A 19,659-nucleotide genomic window follows, 5' to 3' on the forward strand; every position below is an offset into this window, starting at 1 on the left:
TAAAAACTCACCCCCTTTATGGTGACGCCGTATCTGAAATGAGAACCAGGAAGTCTCAGGCACATGAGTGATTGCCACTACCCAAATACAAGCATGGCTGTACTGACTCAGACCTAAAGCCCATCTAACCAGTATTTGGTCTCCAGCAGTGGTGACAGGCAGTTGCCTAGGAAACAGTAAGATCAGGGCAAGCAAATACAGTACATCTCCCTAATTTTTCCTAATCTCTGACCACAGGGGATTTCCTGAGTCTGCTGCAATTTGCTTATTTAGTAACTACCCTTCTAAGTGGCTGAGCCACTCTTCCTTTCCATCAATTAAACTTCTCGTACCCAAAACATCCTTTGCCAAGGAGTTTCACAGGTCAGTGGACCCTCTGCATGAAGAACCAACACTCTTTCTTTGTTTCCTGACTCCCAGTAGCTTCACTGGATGACCATTCTTTAAGTGGAGGAGAAAGTGAACCCAACCTTGACCACCACCTCCATGCTATTCAAAATTCTGTGCCCTATCACTCCCAAACCTTTGATCACTACTGCTATCCCCCTCTGAACCTTTTCCAATACTAAAACATTCCTATAAAGATAAGAGGACCGGAAAGGCGCACAAATCCACATAAAATCTAGACTTTCACTGTGGCATCACCATGTGTTCTATCCTCTTAGCGCTTGACTATTTTTTAGCTGTTGTAAAATACAGCTGATACTTTCTTAGAACTATCATTACAATCCCAAACTTTCATTCTAATTGAGAAGTACCACCACAGAGCTCATAAGTTCCTATGTAAGGCTTGAATTGTTTATTCCCATGTACACCACTGTACATTTGAAGACACAGAAGTTCATATATCCTTTTGTTCTCCTTTTGTAAGAACCTTTTAAAAGATCCTTTTATAATATCCTTTTGCAGCTCCTCACTTGCATGGTTTGGGATAAGACATTTAAATCCTCTGTGGCAGAAGTCACAAGTAGGTAGAGACTGTAACAATGTGCAATATGCACATGGTGGTTTTTATCATTTAATGGAAGCTGTATATAAAACTTCTGAATATTGTTATTCTGTGTTTGGTCCCCTGGCCTAACTGCCCATGAAAATGTGAAATCAACATTTAAATTGAACTGAATTTATGTTTTCTCAATATTAGTCAAACAGAAGGAAAACAGGATTGCTCTGCTGCATCAAAGCAGTATTCTGTTTGTTAGGAGTGGGCAGCATTACATACATTAAAGGAAGGATATGCAAGTAGTCATAAAGTGGATGCCTTTGAAATGACTTACACTACGAGAAGATTCTACTTCAGTCTGATAATTTCTGAAAAGTGTAAAACTTCTATGAAAAGAAATCCCTAATATTCTTGTCAATGTTACTACTCTGCATAAAAAAGCTTGTCTCTGCGTTGATTTCGATTAACTTGGGTCTTGGGACCACACATGGTGTTGAACTCTACAAGTTACTTTTGTCTAAAAAAAAATAAAAAAATCAATGTTATTAACTACAAATGTTTTGTTTTTTAGCATCAGCTCCCAAGCTCCATACAAGCTCAGAGCAGGTATCTCATCACTCCTTTATATGCTGAAAACTACAAAATTAACTTTTCTGCAACCTGTTTTCTGTGGGCTCTTCCAGTACTGGATATAAGTATGCATTAGTTATTTCCACAGAGATTTACACTTAAAGATCTCTTAAGCATCAGAGAATGGTGCTGGCTTCAAGCCACGAGTTTTACTTATTCTGTTATCACCCAGAGATATTTCTGCTGACACACTGCTTTTCCATCTTTTCCCACTCTGAACCAGCATTATTTCCTTCTTACACAAATCATCAGTCATTTGCCTTTACCCTCCCTTTGTGTGGGGGTAAATGCACTCATTCAGTCCAGGAGGCTACTCTTATTATGCCAAAACATAACTTTAAAAAGCATGATGACACCGGGATAGCCTTTTTTTTTCCCCTAGTCATTCTGCTCTCCTGCCTCTATCCCACCCTCCAAAAAAGACAACACAATAAAAATAATAACACAGAATCACTTCCATGAACTAATTTTGTTGTATACCTATGGAGAATTTGGGCCTTGCATACTTTCCCCAATAGCTGTGGTATTAGCAGAGACCCTTATAGGATTATGCGGGTTAATTGGAAGTAACCTAATTAATAGAATAAATCCTGTGTAGGAAAAGAAACAGAAGAAAAGCTGTTTTTAACTCTGGTTGCTGGGAAACCACTTTTGCTCTTGTTAGCTTGAGGGAGATATAGAGAACGTGCATAGAGAGAGATCTGCAATGCAGCAAAAAGAATTTGGGGCTTTAGAATACAGAACAAATTATAAAGCTGATCTTTATGTTTAGATATTTATTCTAAATTGATTTTTACCTGCCATACTGTCTTTGCACCGGTTAACTGACATTAAATATCTTCTACTCATTTGTGTGCTTTGGGTTGTAAAACTTGTGGGTTTCAAGGGGACTGTGTGTACACCCAGGGTGCCCCATAGAGAGGTAGCTGAAATCCACTATGTACAACATATGCTGGATCTGACCCACAACCCTGTCACAGCACATACATGAAGCTTCCAGACTGCCTGAAGTGCCCTGTGTCAGAGACCATCTCTCCTGCAGTTCTCACCGCAGAACTTCAGACCTGAGAAACTCCACTGTTGAAAGGAGAACAATTCAAGTGTTCACACCAGTGCCCCTCCTGCATTAGGTAGGTGCTCCCTCTCTCTTCCAAAAACACCATCCTGACAGATGGCAAAGTCTTAGGACAGAGATTAGAGTGTTCTTCAAAGGAGCTCTGGGCCAGCATGTCCAGCACTCTTGCTTGGCACACAACATAAAATCCTCAAGTTTTACAAGTGGCTTCCCTCACAAGCCAACAAGTTTCAAAGGTGAGCTATTTGCCTGTACCCTCATTCAAAGGCAATGCTAAAGATGAGTTTGGGTATCTGTTGTTTGTGGTACTCCAACGAGTAAATACTCATGGGTAAGTGGCATGCTCTGTTTCAATGTATTCCACCTTTAAATGTGGCAAGCCTGAGAGCCATGATTTCTGAATATGGAACAGAAAACATGAAGTTATCCCAAAATGATGCCACTTGAAGTCATATTAAAGCTATTCATGCACTAGATTGTGAAAAATTCTCATATGCCTCGAGTGGCTGATTATCAATCAGAAATAAACTGTTATTCAAGAGCTGCTGCAGAGTGCTAGAGCAATGCTGTCAATATAAGTTGTAATCACATGTTACATGCAATAGCCTTCGAAAGTAGTGCTTTGTCTTGTTATTTAATGGCACTTAAATCCAGACTGGTGAGATTTTATTTCATGCTGTGATAAGCATGAAATCAAACTTTTTTCCCTGCTTAAGAAATAGGGATTCAAAGGTGCCCACAGGTCTCAGTGCTAGTTACCAAGGATTAGTATCATCTCATGTGAAAGATTAAACAAAACAGTCTCTTGGCTCCTCCCTGAATCCCAATGAATTCTTTCTGAAACTACTGTGAAGTTGCTTTAGTAAAGACTGTTCCTCCTCTGCCACACAGGCAGGAATTTCTTATCTGCTCTGCTAATTGGATGAAGAGGCTGTGGGATATCTCCTCATCTTCCTGCTGTCATGCCCTTGAACTGTCTTACACATATGATTTGGTGTCATCTCTTCAGGCAAGAGATCCTGAACGAACTTCCTGGCTGATGTCCTCCTTCTCCATTCATTCCCTTGTTCACCCTTTGGACTGCAACAGAAATGCTATCACAGGCACCACCGCACCACCTCCCTCAGACAAAACCAAAAACCTGATGTTCACATTTATTCACTGTCATTATCAGCTAACATCAAACATCTTTCTGTTCTTGTTCTCAGGCCACAGGGTTAAGGAGTTGCTTTACAAAGACTTCTTGTAACTTGGAAGTCTTTCTAGTCTTTACTCTTTAGCCAGGAAATAGACTGCTTCTGTGCTTACCTTGCACATTGACTGTAACTGAAATGAGTACATGACCTTGGACACTGTGATTGACTGACCACCAGACAACTCTTGGCTCATTTCCTATTGAGCCTGAACTGGACATGAAGTTCTCAATGTCTTATGTAAAACCTTATTCTGTGTCTCAGCAGTTGTTAGCCACTACAATGCATTAAGCAGTAGCATGGGGGGCTGCAGAGACATTTGCCATCTCTGCTCAGGTGACACAACTGAAGTCTAATGACTTAACACCACATTGGTATTTCACTTCTGTTTCACACCACAATGCAGTTCTTGCTGTGTTTTATGAAACAAGTCACCAACCGAGACTTTGTTTTACTAGATCCCCACACAGAGGCTCTGTAAGCAGTACTAAGATCCTAGTCAGAGTTGCAGCACTGCCTCTTTGGAAGGATGCTCATGATTATCATATTCATTTATTGTGCACCATCACCTCAGAAGAAGCAGGCAGGATGGCAGATTGTTTATGTACCAGAAAATTAAGATATTAATGATACTAAATTATAAATAGCGCCAGTTTTAAAATGAATTTTTAAATTTCAGTTTAAATCAGAAAAAGAATCACCCGAGGCAGTTTTAAATCCTTAGAATCCTACACAGCAACATGAATGCAGAGCTTCTGCACATTGTCAGTCATATATAAAACTGCTAAACTTGCAACAAACGGCTCTGGGAGCCTTGCACTGTCCACATCATCTCTATGAAATGCTGCCATCCCTGCAGCAGACAGCAGAGAGTGCAACGTGATCCCATGCTCCAGCCTGGGAAGCCAGGCTTGGACTGTGTAACAGATAGAAAGATCACAATAAAACCTACCGGCATAGTGGTAATTTGCCAAAGGATGACACTTCAATCTCACTGGCTTTCTCAACAGCAGCTTTTCAAGAGCAACCTAAATGAAAAAGCAGGGAAAAACAAAATTAGGAAAAGCAATCAGCTGTGGCATAAAACTGCACTTAGAACACTATTTGGTATGAGGATATGAATTAATTTTCTCTCTTTTCTCTTTTCTGTCTTACAAAATTGTACCAAATTACTCCAACGCCCATTAACATTGTACCTCACAGAAGAGCACCTAATGTGCACCTGTCCTGCCTTAATGAGCACAAATGTGACTATTACTTAGCAACTTCCAGCTCCTTCCCTCCCTCTTCTGCTTGCCACAAGCAAATACATTTATACTGTTTGCCTCGATAGTATTAATTAATACTAATATTTAGTAGTTGGTTTGAAAGCATTAATATTTATAGCATAAAATATTTTACAGTATCTGTGTAGGTCAACATCTGTCAAGAGTGACTGCAAGTATAGCTAATTGTCCTTCAGATCAGGAAAACAGAGGATTTATGGATCTCTAAAATTTTTTCCCTTGAAAATGCAGACTCTCTGTAAAGCAAATTCCACATCCTGACATTCTCAGACCCTCAGATACAGCTAACAGAGCCTACAGAAACTGGGACCCAAGCTAAAACCCACTGTATTAGCCAATCCAGTGAGACTCATTCCAGCACCATGTTTTGTTGCATTTGGTTTCATATTGGCTTTCCAGGAACTGGTGCAAGGGGCCTTGCCTTTCCCTAACACTGGGCAAAATGGATGTTTTGCCTTAGTTAATAACATTCCCATCACTAAACTAATGCAAATATTTGAAATGCATTATTTATATAAGAACTGTGTGCAATTACCTCACAGTTCTGAACAAATAAGTAGATGTGACTGCTGCTCCAAAAAAAGGTTTTTTTTATAAGGGCTAGAGGAGGACTAAGCTCTCTGTGACCAAATATAAAGCCTGTGAAATATCAGGGCTGGAGCAAGCACTGGGAGACATTCAAAGCCCCAAGGCTATAAACTAAGTAATCTTATCTATATGAAATATACAGTAAGCCTTCCGAGAGGCACTGCTTTGAAATTTAAATTTATTAGAGAATAAAGGGAAAAGTCATTCCCCAAAAATGTTACAGGATGTTTAAAGCATAATTTCAAATCAATCAGAAATCTTTTTTATATAACCATATCTAAATCCATTTAATAAAGCATGCTAATTTATCTGCAGAAGAGGATCATATCTCTCCTTTCAGCTTTTTATCTTACCATAATATCTCCTTTTGCTTCAAAGAGAGAGTGCAAAGCGTATTCTGAGTTAGTTCCTCCACCAGGTAACACACTGGAACAGCTCATATTTAAAAGGTCTTCCACTGTCAGAAACAAGTCAACATTTTACTGCTAATACAGTAGCCTGTCAGTCAAACATCTGGAGCTAAGGATTCTGTAATGCTCCTCAAAGACTACATAGTTCAGGGCAGCAGAATCTTTCACACTTTTTCTCCTCAGCATCTTATCTCTTTGTTTTAGGGTCACTGGGGAGAGGATGTTACAGAGCATGTCCTTGGGATGTGACAGGCTACTCCAGAGCCAGAGATCTGCCTGCAAGGCAATGACTTGCACACATCAGTGACATTGTTGTGCCAAGAAGACTCCAGCCATAATGGAGAAAGAGAATAAACCATGTTAGAAGCAGGAAAAAAATTCTTCTCAGGGCTGGTAGAAGCCACCAAGCCTGCCACATTTCCTCTCAGCTATGGTCACAGGACAGGCCCAGATCCATCAGCTGTCTCTCAGCTGTGACCTCTGCCTTTACCAGGCAGTTCAGTACTCAACTTCCCAGTGATGACCTTCCCCCCCTGGCTGCCAGAGAACAGTTCATCCAGATTTCCCTTTAAATGCCACTATATAATGGTGTTGCTCTGAACCTATACCATGTAGTTCTAGTCTCTTGCTTTGCACTCAGCAACTAATATTCTCCTGAACGTTTTGTTCAGTACAGACACAAGAAATCAATGCGTATTTCTCCAACAGGCAAAGGCTGACGTAGGAACTTCTAAAATGGCAAGTCATTATACCTCTTTGTTGGAAGACTTTGTTCTCCAGTTCTGGCCATGGTTTCCAAACCAAAGTAGCCTTGTGCACATCTTTCTCCATCAGCAATCTGTCCTGCAGCTCAGGAATGTCAGCCTGGAACCTGGACCCAATATTGATTCGCCTATAAAGCAGAATAAATAAATAAGTATTCAACTACACAATGTGTAGAAAAAACAAAGTCAGATTGGTGTTCACTTTATTTCAAACACAACTTTTATTGCACTGAAGTGGCAGGAAATTGTGTCAGATTGCTTTATGCAATGCTTTACTCCCAGTGGGATGAGTATTTTGAATACTAGAGAGAACTGATCTCTTGGGGAAAAACAAAAATTTCAATATGCAATTTAAGCCATACTGAGACATCATACCTTAGGGACAACCCAAGCTAGTTTATATGCATGACTAGCAAAGAGGCTAGACATCAGAAACAGCAAATTTCTGTTCCACAGAGAATGGTACTCTTCAGCAGAGAGCAGAAAGAGCCATTACTGTTGAGGGACAACCCTGTTGTACTTTGCCCCGGGGAACCTATGAGGTAACACCACCACTCCAAAACTCACTCTTAACATATATATATATATATATATATATACAAAAGCAAGAGTACTGGAATGGAACATTTTCCTCACAGTACTCTTCCCAGACACCACTTAACTTTGAGCCATGACACCCTAAATCTTCCACAGCTACTTTGCTCCAAATGTCCTTAGCCACCATCCACAGAAACATTAAATGAATCCAGCCCAGCATGATATCAGGCAGTTGGATACTTCCTGCCTGGTTCAAAACACTTTAGGCCACGGGTTCTCGGTTGGATCTAATCTATAAATGTGGTGACAAAAAATATTGTTTTCCTTACGGTTCAACAGTCTGTTCTCCAGGCCCAGGCGTCACTGGAATGACACTTCCATCAATACTATCTGAAACAGAGATTGGAATTTGAGCATCACTGTTTTGCTGCTGATGACCCTGCCAGGCTGCACTGCCACCTCTCTCCTAACACCAACATTACTCCAGCCTATGATGCAAAAATGACCCTTTAACGATATTTAGGAACAGTCTAAATTTTTATAGGTAATAGAAATGTCTGAACTTGCAGAGGTTTCTACTGCCCTGATTCTGAATGATTACACACCTTTTCTTGTGAAATACTAAACAATAAATACTTAACGTGAACCTCATGTCTCAAACTAGGTCTTCTTCTTCCACTTCAGAAGTCCCAGATGTAATGAAAGGCAAGGTGGTCCTTTCTTGAGGCAGACCACATGGAATTATCACAGCCTTATTGGCAGATTAGGCTCCTCTATTCCCTTTACTTCACAAAATCCAAGGCAAACTTGGATTTTGTGAAGTATGTATGGACTTCATATATAAAATGGACATAAAGTGGACTTTTCCTGTGAAGTAGCAGAACTAGCCATGCATGTGAGGACACACAAAACCCATCAGTGTGACATGAGAAGAGAGGACGGTGGTCTTGCCTTTGTACTGCTGCTCTGTAAATGCAATACTTACTAGACCGGCACAGGAGCACCCGTGGAGTGGGTGTCAGTGGAGTAAGTGGCAGCTGAGCATGTGATGTGCTGTGAGAAGAAGTGAGAACACTGCTGAAGAGACCAGACCCTTGCCGGACGGGACTGAGCATGGGTGGTGGAGTGTAGGGGGGCAGCTCATGTGTCCGGTCCAGCAGGTGATCGCCCAGAACACGGGGAGAACGAAGCTGACTCTGGTACAGAGTGGCACCGGAGTGAGACATGCTGAGGTTGAAGGAAGGAGGAGGTATGAAGAGAGGTTCGGGTCTGTGCCGATACTTCTTCTTGTCCTGCAACGGTTTGAAATTTTCTTCCAATTTTACAGCACTTGGATGAGGTTTTTTGCTAGTTTCCTAAATGAAAACACAGAGAATCTCATTATCCAGGCATGCTTAAATGTGGTGTGCGCACAATCCTCTATAGCTCTGGGCAATGGCCCCAGAAAAGCTGTTACCACCAGGCAGTTATTCAGGTACCACTGTAATAACCCTGGCCAGGGCAGTATCTGGCACTACACCGACACCTCAGGGGAGTGAGAAAAACCAGGACAAATCACCCTTCACCTCCAGCAGCAATCTCTCTGGGTCAAGATAGGGCTGAGCCACAGAGGCAGGCATGGAGAGGCTGCTGTCAGCTTTTGAAAGTGCATGGAACTGCTCTCCCAGACCATGAGTCTCCCACAGCCTTCTTCATTACTACCCAGACACTCTGGGCACTTGTGTTTGCACTGGTGGGAGATACTTCATTACCCAGTCACAGTTTACTAGAAACTTTATATGAGAGGTTTTCTAATGCATTTATTTAGTGAGACCAGGAAGGACACATGAGCTCAGGGAAATTACTGCAGTACTCAGCAGTAGGAAAGGAAGAAAAATGTAATAAATTCAAATTCTTTGCCTCTTATCACTGCATTCCCATCAGCTTGATTACAGTCCAGCTGCAACAAATCTTGAACTTAACTCTCCTCTTTCCTTGGAGAAAAAAGGGTAGTAGATGACCACTTGGGAGGTTCACACACTGTTAACATGCCTAGAATTCGAATGTTCAAAATAATTTAATAACAAATCCCTAGAGTATTCAGAAGCAGAAGGCACAGAATTTATGCAAACCTGGAATCGGGATTTCTTGGAGGAGTGGGGATAAGGTAGGAACAAACAGATCCTCAGGTTGTGCTTCAAGAACACACAAAAGCTGGTAGATGAACACAGTATTATTAAATGTACTGCTTTTAGGTATTTAGGCTGTAGGCCATCTTTAGAATAAATTTGGGAAGCAGAAGAAAATTTTGACTTGTGTTACTCCAGAATGTCTGCATCTTCTGGTAAATTCTATGACTACATAAAACAAATTACTACAATGTATGTTTAGACAACATACATCTTTACACCACGGGTGGTTCTTGAGAATCACATTCACCCAATAAAAATCATGTTAAACGAGCATTAGCACTGTCACCCTTTATCCCTTATGTTAATAAGTTCCAGCTTGAGGAAATGTTTTTGATTACAGAGGTCCTGTCCTCTTTGTTAGATCATGGCTGCATCCTCTCCAACAGCTGTTGACATTTTTTCTCTGAAAAAAAAAATTAGTTTTGGAAGAGTCTTGCTCCTACAGGGAAGAAAATGCAGCTTTGCAGAGGATTATTTTTTTGATAATGGACATTCAGAGCAGTGGAAGTTATCTGGAATGACAGATAAAGTCCATCAAGATGGTGAACATTTAGCGTTCATAAAGCAGAAAGAGAGAAAAACCCCTAAACTCAAGGAAAAAAATCCAAACAACCCAAAACCTAAAAAAGAGACCCAGAAGGCCAGATCCAAGTCTTTGATTAAGGGCTCATTTTGTTCTGCTTTCCAAGTGTCAGAGAGCTGGTATTCCCTTCTCACAAGCGTAAAGCAAAGCAATGCAACATCTTCAGAAAATCCTAAACACCTCCATCTCCTACACTGCTTCACCTAGAGCATACCTATGCCAACACTGCTTTCCAAAAAGGTCACACTGAGCAGTAAAGGAGATAGTGGTGTCCATGGGCTCTCAGTGCAGAACCATCCCTGAAGAATCACCCTACTTTTCTGAACTTCTAGTAACTGATTCCCATCCAGAATGCATACTTTTGTGCCCTGCTGCTGCACCTTGATAGATCCACTCTGGACAGACCCTGATGGACCTCACTTGACTGCTAGCCTCAGCTTACCATCCTGTAGCCTTGCTGAATATTTAGTTCCTTTTTTGCTGTTTCACTTTACTGATTCCATGAGTTTTGTGGGAGCTCTTCTAGACAGCTCAGAGCACGGTATAAATAAATGCAACGCAGCTTCAGTTCTTTGGTATTAAAAAAAAAATCTCTCTCCAATGGCACAATCTTTTTAGAGAAGAGACGGAAACTGTGAATCTTTTGATCTTTTAATGTTTCCAATGCTACTGCTTATATAAAAAGATAGGGTCCAGAGAGGGAACTGTGTGAGTTTGGTTTTCTTGGGCAATAACAAAGACCACAAGCATAATTTTGAGGGAGTGAATGTGCATTTTGCCAAACACTGGCAGATTTAATCACAGTCACTTTACATACGTTGCAGAAATACACAAGCCCAAGCCACCTACTCTGGTGTCTCTAGAGAAGATCTCCCACTCAGAGCTTGAGGATTCAGAAAAGACTGTCCCTATTCTTTAGTGGAACTAGAAATAGAAATGAAAAATTCTACTGCTGAGTTACTAAGTATTGTGAAATGACGGCTTTCACAGTAAAGTGGAAGTTTATATGTAAAACCTCTGTCTTGAAGAGAAGAAAGATTTAATACATATATGTATATATTATATATATTTTAAATTAGTGGGTATGTCTGCATGAAGAGTCAGGAGTGAAAATTTAAGGAGTCACCCATGCTGGTATAATATGCTGATCCCTCATTTGTCCATCAGGCTCGCACGGAGAAGGAAAATCAAAAAATATCACAAGGATATTTTCTCTGCATTGTACAGATAATACTATATAGTACTTATACTCCCCAGTAATCCCTTATCATGGCGTAGTCTGCCAAAGTGGATTTGAAGGAATGAGCAGAATCCATTTCTACACCGGAACATGAAATAAATATTGCTTGCTCCAGGACTCCTTCAGGAAAATAATAATGACCATTCTCACATCTCATTCAAGCACTCATCAATTCCTCATGCTGCCTGACCATTTCAGTTTTATAAGCAAAATGAAAGCATTAAGCAAAGCTATTTTTCCTGTATCAGAAATCCCAGTGATTAACCCTTAGAGCTGATGCATGCAGGGAGAAAGGGAAAAATTACTTCACTGCAAAACTCCGAATTTCATATTGCTTAGAGCACACACTCTAAGCACTGAGCTCTCTTTAGCTGAAACGAGAAGCACATATATCTGACTTCAGAAAACAGGAAGAAATAAAACTGCCAATTTTAAGCAATAATGTAACAATGAAGCAGCCTGAAAAGGGAAAAACAAAACCAGTAAGAAGATAGTAAATCCCTTTGTTCTAGTGGGATGAAAGAATATCACATTCCAATTTCAAATTATTTGTTTTCAACTAAGATCTTGATTCCTCAGCAAAGGAAAATTAATATTTTCAAATGATTGAGGAAGAAATGCTCTTATGCTACAGGATTTTATTTTATTTATTAGGAATCATAAAGATTCCAGAAAATATTGTAAAATACAGATGTTTTAGAAAGCAGCAACACTACAAGCAAAGGGATTTAACAAGCACAGGACAGTTAGTGGCAAGAAACACAGCACTCACAGAGGATGAGCAGGGGTTGGCCATTTTTGGACTGCACGGTGGAGAGTAAGTCATCTTCACGAGAACGGGCATCTCGTCATCTGACACAGAGTTGGCAGGCTTGTCTGTGACTGTGGCAGTGCTGGCAGAGGGCTGCGTGCTGGGCTCAGGTGACAGAAGCTTTACAGGGACAGACACTGGCATGACGATGGGCGCGAGGCCATCCACCTCTTTAGACAGCGGCTGCTGTGGTGGTTTCTCTCCTTCATCCTGCACAGACAATTAAAGGCTTTCAGCCTGAGTGAGGGAGCGCTGCTTCTGGATTGATGCACTACGCAACGTGTGCACCGTGGCTGAAAAGAAGTGGCCAGGGTTACAAAACACACGACAGTGTTCCTTCATGGGACTCTGTCTCGAATGAAGTCTGCAGGTTACTTGTGAGTCCTATATAGGATTTGGTCTTGGTAACAAATAATGACCTGAAACATCTGGACAAGGTAACTTGCAGGAGGGGAGACAAACATGTCTCTTTTTATCACTACAAACACAGAATTCTCCATTACCCAACTAAAAAACACAAACTGCGGTACTCTGGTAGCTCTTTGCCTTCCTATGGTATTCTCTGTTAGGACAGAATTTCTAAAATATCAGGATAAAGACTGACTGACAAGGCAAGTTATTTTTATTCAGAACAATTAAAACACATTTTTGGTTTGGTATTTGTTGATACCTATACAAGTAAAACACTTTGGAAGAAAGCTGTCAAAGATTCAACAATTCTGTTCCTCCAGTTAAAGCCTGGGAAGGCTTCCAATAAATATTCCTTAGTCATCCAAGTAGTTCAAATGAAAATAAGGAAGACTTGATGTTCCTGGTATTTCTAATATAATAAACAAACATGAGAGGAAAAAAATCAGACACTCCTGACACGACTTGGTATGTGTTCTGTAACGTGCAGAGAAACAGAAGGACAAACACTGATCTGTCCTCCACCACTGCCTCTGTCGTCAAAACAAGACTTGTGGCCTACAAACTAACAGAATTATGTGCATTTCCACTTCTATGGGGTATGACATAAAACAGTGCTGAGAAGGACAAGTTTTGACAGCAAAGCAAAGCATGGCAAAGCAAGCAAACATCAACACAAAAAGATTGTGCCAAATACTGAAGTCAAATGGACTGCTACCTGTTTGAAGTTAGGAGATGCTCTTACTCCTCCGTGTGACCTCATGTGACCATTTAGAGCAGGCAAACTCTTAAATTCCTTCAAGCATATTGAACACATTAGCTTGTTCTTCGCATCAGGTCTCTCAGGAAGTGTTTCTCTGTTTTGGCCACTGTTTTTATTTTCATTTTTTTAAAGCATGGAACAGAAGAAAAAACATTAGTTTGGCATGTTCCCTTTGTTGCAGAGGGAGCTTTTTTAATCAGGGAAGTTAATAAAATTTTACAGCTATATGGTAATGAAGTAGTATCAAGTAAGCACATGGTGACTGCTGTAGAATACGTGGCAAATAACCTAGATCAGCTACTCCCAAGATGGGGAAAAGGGAAGTTTTGAGCAGGACATGCTCATCAATACAGAAAACCTGAGACCCATGAGATCTACTATGACAGATCTGCATTTCCCCACTTGTGACAGCAGTTAGCAAGTACTTGGACACAATGCCTCTAATTTACAGTAGGCAACCACGCTGATGAACACCTTGACCCTTCAAAGGTGAGACCTTAAGGAACAAACAGAAGATCTCTGCCGCCAAAGATACAAATCCAGACTACACTATCCCTTTTCGTATAAATACAACACTGGAGCTCCCCTGCTTTTGGTTTTTCCTTGGTTTCCTTCCTTTTGTTTTCTTTTTTTTGGTTCCCTCCCTGTTTGGTTGCTTTTTTTAAATAAAAACAAAGCATTTATTTGATGGAAGATTTGATCCCCATTGCTATGGGGAGATACTGGAAATCATACAAACTTAAAATCACAAAGCACAAAACTAAAGGTGTTTCTAGAAGAGCAACAATTATTACACATCCAAACTGTATGCTTTTCCCTCTAAATACAGATCTCCTTTGCATTTCTCATATTTAAGTAGAAAGACAAAAAAAATCTTTTAAAAATACCTTTGTTCTGGGGACAGTGGCTGCAGTCTGCCATCTGACAGTTGCACCTGCTACCAAAACAGGAGAATGGAAAAGAGGGGAAAAAGTTGAGAACATAATTTTTCAGGAAATATTGTATAAATTAAGGTCCTCACAGAATTAAGTCTGCATTTTGCATACAATTTTACTACTACTAGAAGCCTCTGAGTTGAGAGCCAGACATGAAATCTGCCCCTGTGAGCACTGCTAGTTCAAGTTTTCTTCACTCACCTGCCGTTTGAGGCCTTTGCTTTGACTCAGAAGCACTACTTCTGCAAACAGAGCTGACTAACTGCTCCTGAACAACTGAGCCTGCAGTGCTGAAAAATTATCAGGAAGGCTTTGTTGCAACTTGGTCCCTCCTTCCCGAAACCAAGGCAGAGCTTCCCAAAGCCTCTCACAAGGAAAAGCAGCAGCCTTGCAGCAACACTTCTGTCCTGCTGCCAGCCTGGCCCAAGGTCAACCCAGAGCTGTAGACTAAAGTCTGGTAATGAAGTTTCCCAGTAGTTCCCCATCCCAGAGATGGCCACAGCTCACATCCTAACCTTCTGCCTCTGCCGAAACCGCTTAGTTTCCACACTTCGCTACTTTTCTGCAAACAAATTTGGCTGGGCATGGATCTAAAATAACACTTACCTGAGGCCATGTGGCACTGGGAGAGTCTTGCTGAGAGCTTTTGTTGTTCAGATGAACTCCCGAAGGTAGCAAAAGAGTTCGATGAGGGACAGCATTACCTGCAGAATTAATCTCCTGCCGTGCGGGATCCTCGGCGGTATCTGGTGGAGTGAGGCCAATGTGGGAGTTCAGGGATGGCACTCTGCTCTCACTCAGGTATTGCTTCTGCTGATCTTGCTGCTGCTGCTGCAGTAAACTCTGGGGGTACAAGTGCCTGTACTGTTCGTGGGGATCTTGGAAGCAATACTGAGGCACTGCTCCCAACTGGATAAGCTGCACAGGATGACTGGGATCCTGAGAGTACTGGTGTGGTTCATGCATAGTCTTTGGATCGGGTTCCCTGTGATACGGAGGAAGCGGCAATTGCATCTGCTGCTGCTGCTGCTGTAACTGCTGCATGACAGGTTGTGTTTGGTAATACTGAGCGATCTGCACTGGACACTGCCGCTGCTGCCGAGCTGGCTGCTGCTGCTGGATGTCCTGGATCGAGAGCCGCTGGTGTCCCTGCTGGGGCTGAGCGTAGTACTGAGGCTGCTGCAAGTGCTGCATCTGTTGCGGTAGGAGCTGCTGGGACTGCATTTGCGGAACGTGCGCCTGTCCCTGCTGGAACGCAGAATGCATCTGCATCTGTGATAAGTGCTGCTGGTAGTCGTAGTACAACTGTTGGTGCTGCATGACTTGCATTTGTTGCTTTTGCTGTGTGCTTGCAAAATTCTGGTGTGTTTGCTGTGGCACTGGTTGGTATCTTTGTACGGAGGAAGTTACGGGTTGCTGCTCGACCGCCGGCTTCTGGGACAGCAGCTGCCTGAGTGCACTGTCACCAGAATTATCCACCATTGAAGACTCAGTGTGCAGAACCTGAGCCATGTTGTTGACTTGAATTCTCAGATTTTGGTTAGCAAATACTTGTGTAAAGGAGTCCAATTTGTGCAGGACCCCACTGGTAATTTTTTGCGATCGGTTTTCACTGGGTTGGGAGTAAGAATATTGGTATCCGTCATGGGACTCCCCCTGCCCGAGGGGGCTCCACATTGAGCTTTGATTATTCAAACTATTCCTCGCTGTGACATGGTTTCCTGAGCCAGAATGTGTCCAGCTGGTTTGTCTAGATGTATCCATTGACCCAAGACTTTTTGAACCTACAGGCAAAGCTATACTGTCCCTTGAATCTTGGGGAAATGGAGGGGAGAGGGGGGACGCCTGGGGAGCATCCATAACAGATGTCCCATAGCTGTGATTTAGAGATGGAAGGGAGTTCATTTGGTGTTGTTCGTAGTACAAGTTCTCATTGTTGTTGGCAGTATGATTAGTTTTATACAATTGCTGGTCCCCCATTTTTGGTCACTTCTGTTCCAAACTTACAGGCACACAAACCATTGAAATCTCTATGAACCCTGAGATAGCTGAGTGAGGGGAAGGGAGGGGAGGGGAGGAGAAACTAGAATTACTTATAATTCAGCATGTCCATGTGCATCACAAGGACTAAAATTTCCTCCAGTCTGTCAGTAATTCCAATCTCAGACTTGATGTTGTTTCACATCTTCAATAAATGGACCACAGCACAAATCCTACACAGATCAGTAAGTTCAGTGTGCCAAGCACCTGCAGAGTAAGAGAAAGACAAGGTAAGTGCTGGCTCTTTCCATAAACTGTTATTGTTATTGCCTCAAAGGAAACTGTAAAATCTTCTAGTTTGAAATACATAATCAGATGCAAAATTGTAGCAGCTGGGCTATTTCAGAGCAGTTAGATTACTTCATCTCATCCTATTATCCTGCCTCTCCCCTAGTGCTCTGATAAAATCATTCTGCCAAACCAATAAAAGCTTATTCTTCAAAACTGTCTTTTCCCCTAAACTATATAAACATTCAAGCAGTTTTAGTCAGCCATGTACTGTGCTCTCACGACCGGTTTTAGTCGGACAGTTGACTATCAAGCCAAGTGTGGTGGTTTGACATTATTTGCACATTATTTGGTGTGTTGGCTGGGAAACTCGAATTAGCGAACCTAACCACTACACAAGTCATACTCACAAAATCTCAGAATAGCTGGGGTTGGAAAGAACCTCTGCAGATCATCTCTTCAATCCCCTTCTAAAGCAAGTTCACCTGTGCTTATCTCCAGAGAAGGAGACTCCACAGCCTCTCTGTGCAGCCTGTTCCAGTGCTCTGACACCCTCAAAGTAAGGATGCATGGATCATATTTAGATGGAACTTCCTGTGTTTCAGTTTGTGCCCATTGCCCCTTGTTCTGTTGCTGGGCACCACTGAAAAAAAAAAAAAAAAAAAAAGACCTGGTTCCATCTTCCTGACACCTGCCCTTAAAGTATTTCCATGCATTGATAAAATCCCATTTTCTCTTCTCCAGGCTAAACAGCCTCTCCTCAGAAGAGATGCTCCAGCCCCCTTATCACCTCCACAGCCCTTCACTAAACTCTTTCTAGTACTTCCTTGCTTTTATTACTAGAGAGCCCAGAACTGGACACAGCACTTCAGATGAGGCTCCGCTAAGGCAAAATAGAGGCAGGATCACCTCTCTTGACCTGCTAGCAATGCTCCTCCTCATACTTCCCTGGATGCCTTTGGCCTGCTTGGCCATAAGGGCACTGTTGGCTCATGGACAGCTTGTTGTCCACCAGACTCCCATGTTCTTCTCCACAGAGCTGCTTCCCAGCTGCTGAGCCCCCTGTTTTAGTTTGGGGGGCGGTTATTCTTCCACAGTGCAGGACCCTGCACCTGCCTTCATGGAACTTCATTAAGATCCTCTCCAGCCTGTCCAGCTCTTGCTGAATAGCTACACAGGTTTCTGGAAAATCAGACACTCCTCCCAGTTTTGTATCAGGAACAAACTTGCTGAGAGTACATTCTGTCCCTTCATTCACATCACTGAGAAATAAACTGAACAAGGCTGGACCCGGTACTGGCCCCTAGGAAACACCACTAGCAATGGACCTGCAATCAGGCTCTGCACCACTGTCCACAAATCTGGGACCATCCCTTCAGCCAGTTCTCAATCCACCTCACTCATCTAACCCACACTTCCTGAGCTTACCTATGAGGATGTTACGGGAGACAGTGTCAAAAGCCTTGCTCAAGTCAAGGTAGGCACTGCTCTCCCCTCATCTACCCATGCAGCCAGACATTCCATCACAGAAGGCTATCAAATAGATCAAGCTATTATTTCTCCTTGGTTGACTACTCCTGATAACCTTTTCCTCCACACCCTTAGAGCTGACATCCAGGATGAGCTGGTTCATCACCTTTCAAGGCAGGTAAGGCTGACTGACCTGGAGTATGTCTGCTAAGACCAAACCAGTCAATTTAAATCTTTTCTGACCAGTCACCTTACATCAGGAATGCTTAACTCTGACTTCTGTTCTACCTCCTCACCCTTCCTTCTTTGTGTTGCGTGATTTCAACAGGCAAATTTATACTGAATGCAGCCTGTTATAATTTTTACTGTATGAACTGTAATTCAAATAATATTTTACAGATGTCTGTACTGTTTATAAAGAATAAAAAATACATAAGCACACGATAGGATTGTTTTACTACTCCAAAAAATGAAGCAATCACTGTGTCTACAGTCACACATATGCACAGAGGTACAGCATGCTTAAGCACTCATAAATACATTTTTAAATAAAAGCAGATCCTGAACTTGAACAAGAACACAGAAATATTAAACCAAAACCTTAACTCTGTCTGCTTCATATCTGATTTTTTAACTGCAGTGCTCTCCACCAAAGACTCCTGTACACTGATGTCCTTACCTTTTTATCCTTAGAAGAATCCTCCATCTACGTGGATAAGTATGAAGTCACCAATGGAGAAAATTTTAACCATTGCTGGATGCATATTAAGGAGAGTTTGTGCTAGCAACAGCGAATATGGGTAGTACATAGCTGCAGGCAGAAAAAAACCTTTTCCATTCTAGCATAATGTGTAACAGAAAGCCATAGCTCCCAATGAAGAGGGTTTGCAGTGTGTATAGTTTTTGTGTAAACCATCTGCAACCATTAGTATGTAACATCTTCACGTGACAAATAATAGCTGAGAATAATTGCAAGTTTATTTCCCCTTTCCAGAAATATACATTGCTTCACAGTTTCTCTGAACACACTCCCTTCCAGATTTTTATAGATGAACAATTAAAGAAGATAGGAGTCAACAATGAATAGTCAGGCTGCCAACAGGATTTTTCATCCACAGCCCAACTTCAAAGACTTCCTATTAAAAATTATGAAGGGAAACTAAACAAACCCTCCACAAAACATTAAAAGGGCATAAAAATAAACACTGTGTGGTGTTTCACACTGAAAGGCCATCAACGTTTAAAGGAAGAGAGCTAACGTGCATCTCCTTTTATGCCTGCCAAGTTAAAGCAGCTCAGTCAAGATGCTCAGAACACATCTCCCCATAAAAACAGTACTACTGGATCTACAGATACACCTTTTGCATAGGAGCTATGTCCCATTTCACCTATTAACAGAGCTAGCTGTAATTTATACCAAGTTCCTTGAGTTTGGCCCCTCTTTTTAAAGTCTGAAGTGACAAGTATTAGTCAAAGGACAAGAAACAATACAAACCAGTGAGGGAGAACAAATGTCTCACAGTAAGAGATGTAAAGTAGCAAACAACCTGATTTCATTACAAAAATGTATCAAGGGACCAACCA

At 41.7% G+C, this 19,659-nt stretch overlaps 1 protein-coding gene across 6 annotated transcripts in view; it reads right to left on the reverse strand.

The window, feature by feature from the left end:
• The window catches only part of TRERF1 (transcriptional regulating factor 1), a 76,597-nt gene that overhangs the window by 6,032 nt on the left and 50,906 nt on the right, over window positions 1-19,659 (reverse strand). For 2 of the 6 annotated variants that reach the window (XM_015621957.3, XM_015621958.2), the window contains 9 exons: window positions 14,944-16,584; window positions 14,290-14,339; window positions 13,358-13,508; window positions 12,193-12,441; window positions 8,412-8,781; window positions 7,756-7,816; window positions 6,878-7,017; window positions 6,069-6,172; window positions 4,794-4,869 (listed from right to left, as the gene is read on the reverse strand). In XM_015621957.3, the coding sequence (XP_015477443.1) occupies window positions 4,794-4,869; window positions 6,069-6,172; window positions 6,878-7,017; window positions 7,756-7,816; window positions 8,412-8,781; window positions 12,193-12,441; window positions 13,358-13,508; window positions 14,290-14,339; window positions 14,944-16,317 (2,575 nt within the window). In that variant the 5' untranslated portion in view covers window positions 16,318-16,584. Of the gene's footprint in view, window positions 1-4,793; window positions 4,870-6,068; window positions 6,173-6,877; window positions 7,018-7,755; window positions 7,817-8,411; window positions 8,782-12,192; window positions 12,442-13,357; window positions 13,509-14,289; window positions 14,340-14,943; window positions 16,585-17,015; window positions 17,249-19,659 lie in introns of all 6 variants that reach the window. The other 4 variants (XM_015621959.3, XM_015621960.3, XM_015621962.3 and 1 more) reach the window with 4 other exon arrangements.

This window comes from Parus major, chromosome 3 (assembly GCF_001522545.3).
Source record: "Parus major isolate Abel chromosome 3, Parus_major1.1, whole genome shotgun sequence".
Lineage (NCBI taxonomy): Eukaryota > Metazoa > Chordata > Aves > Passeriformes > Paridae > Parus > Parus major.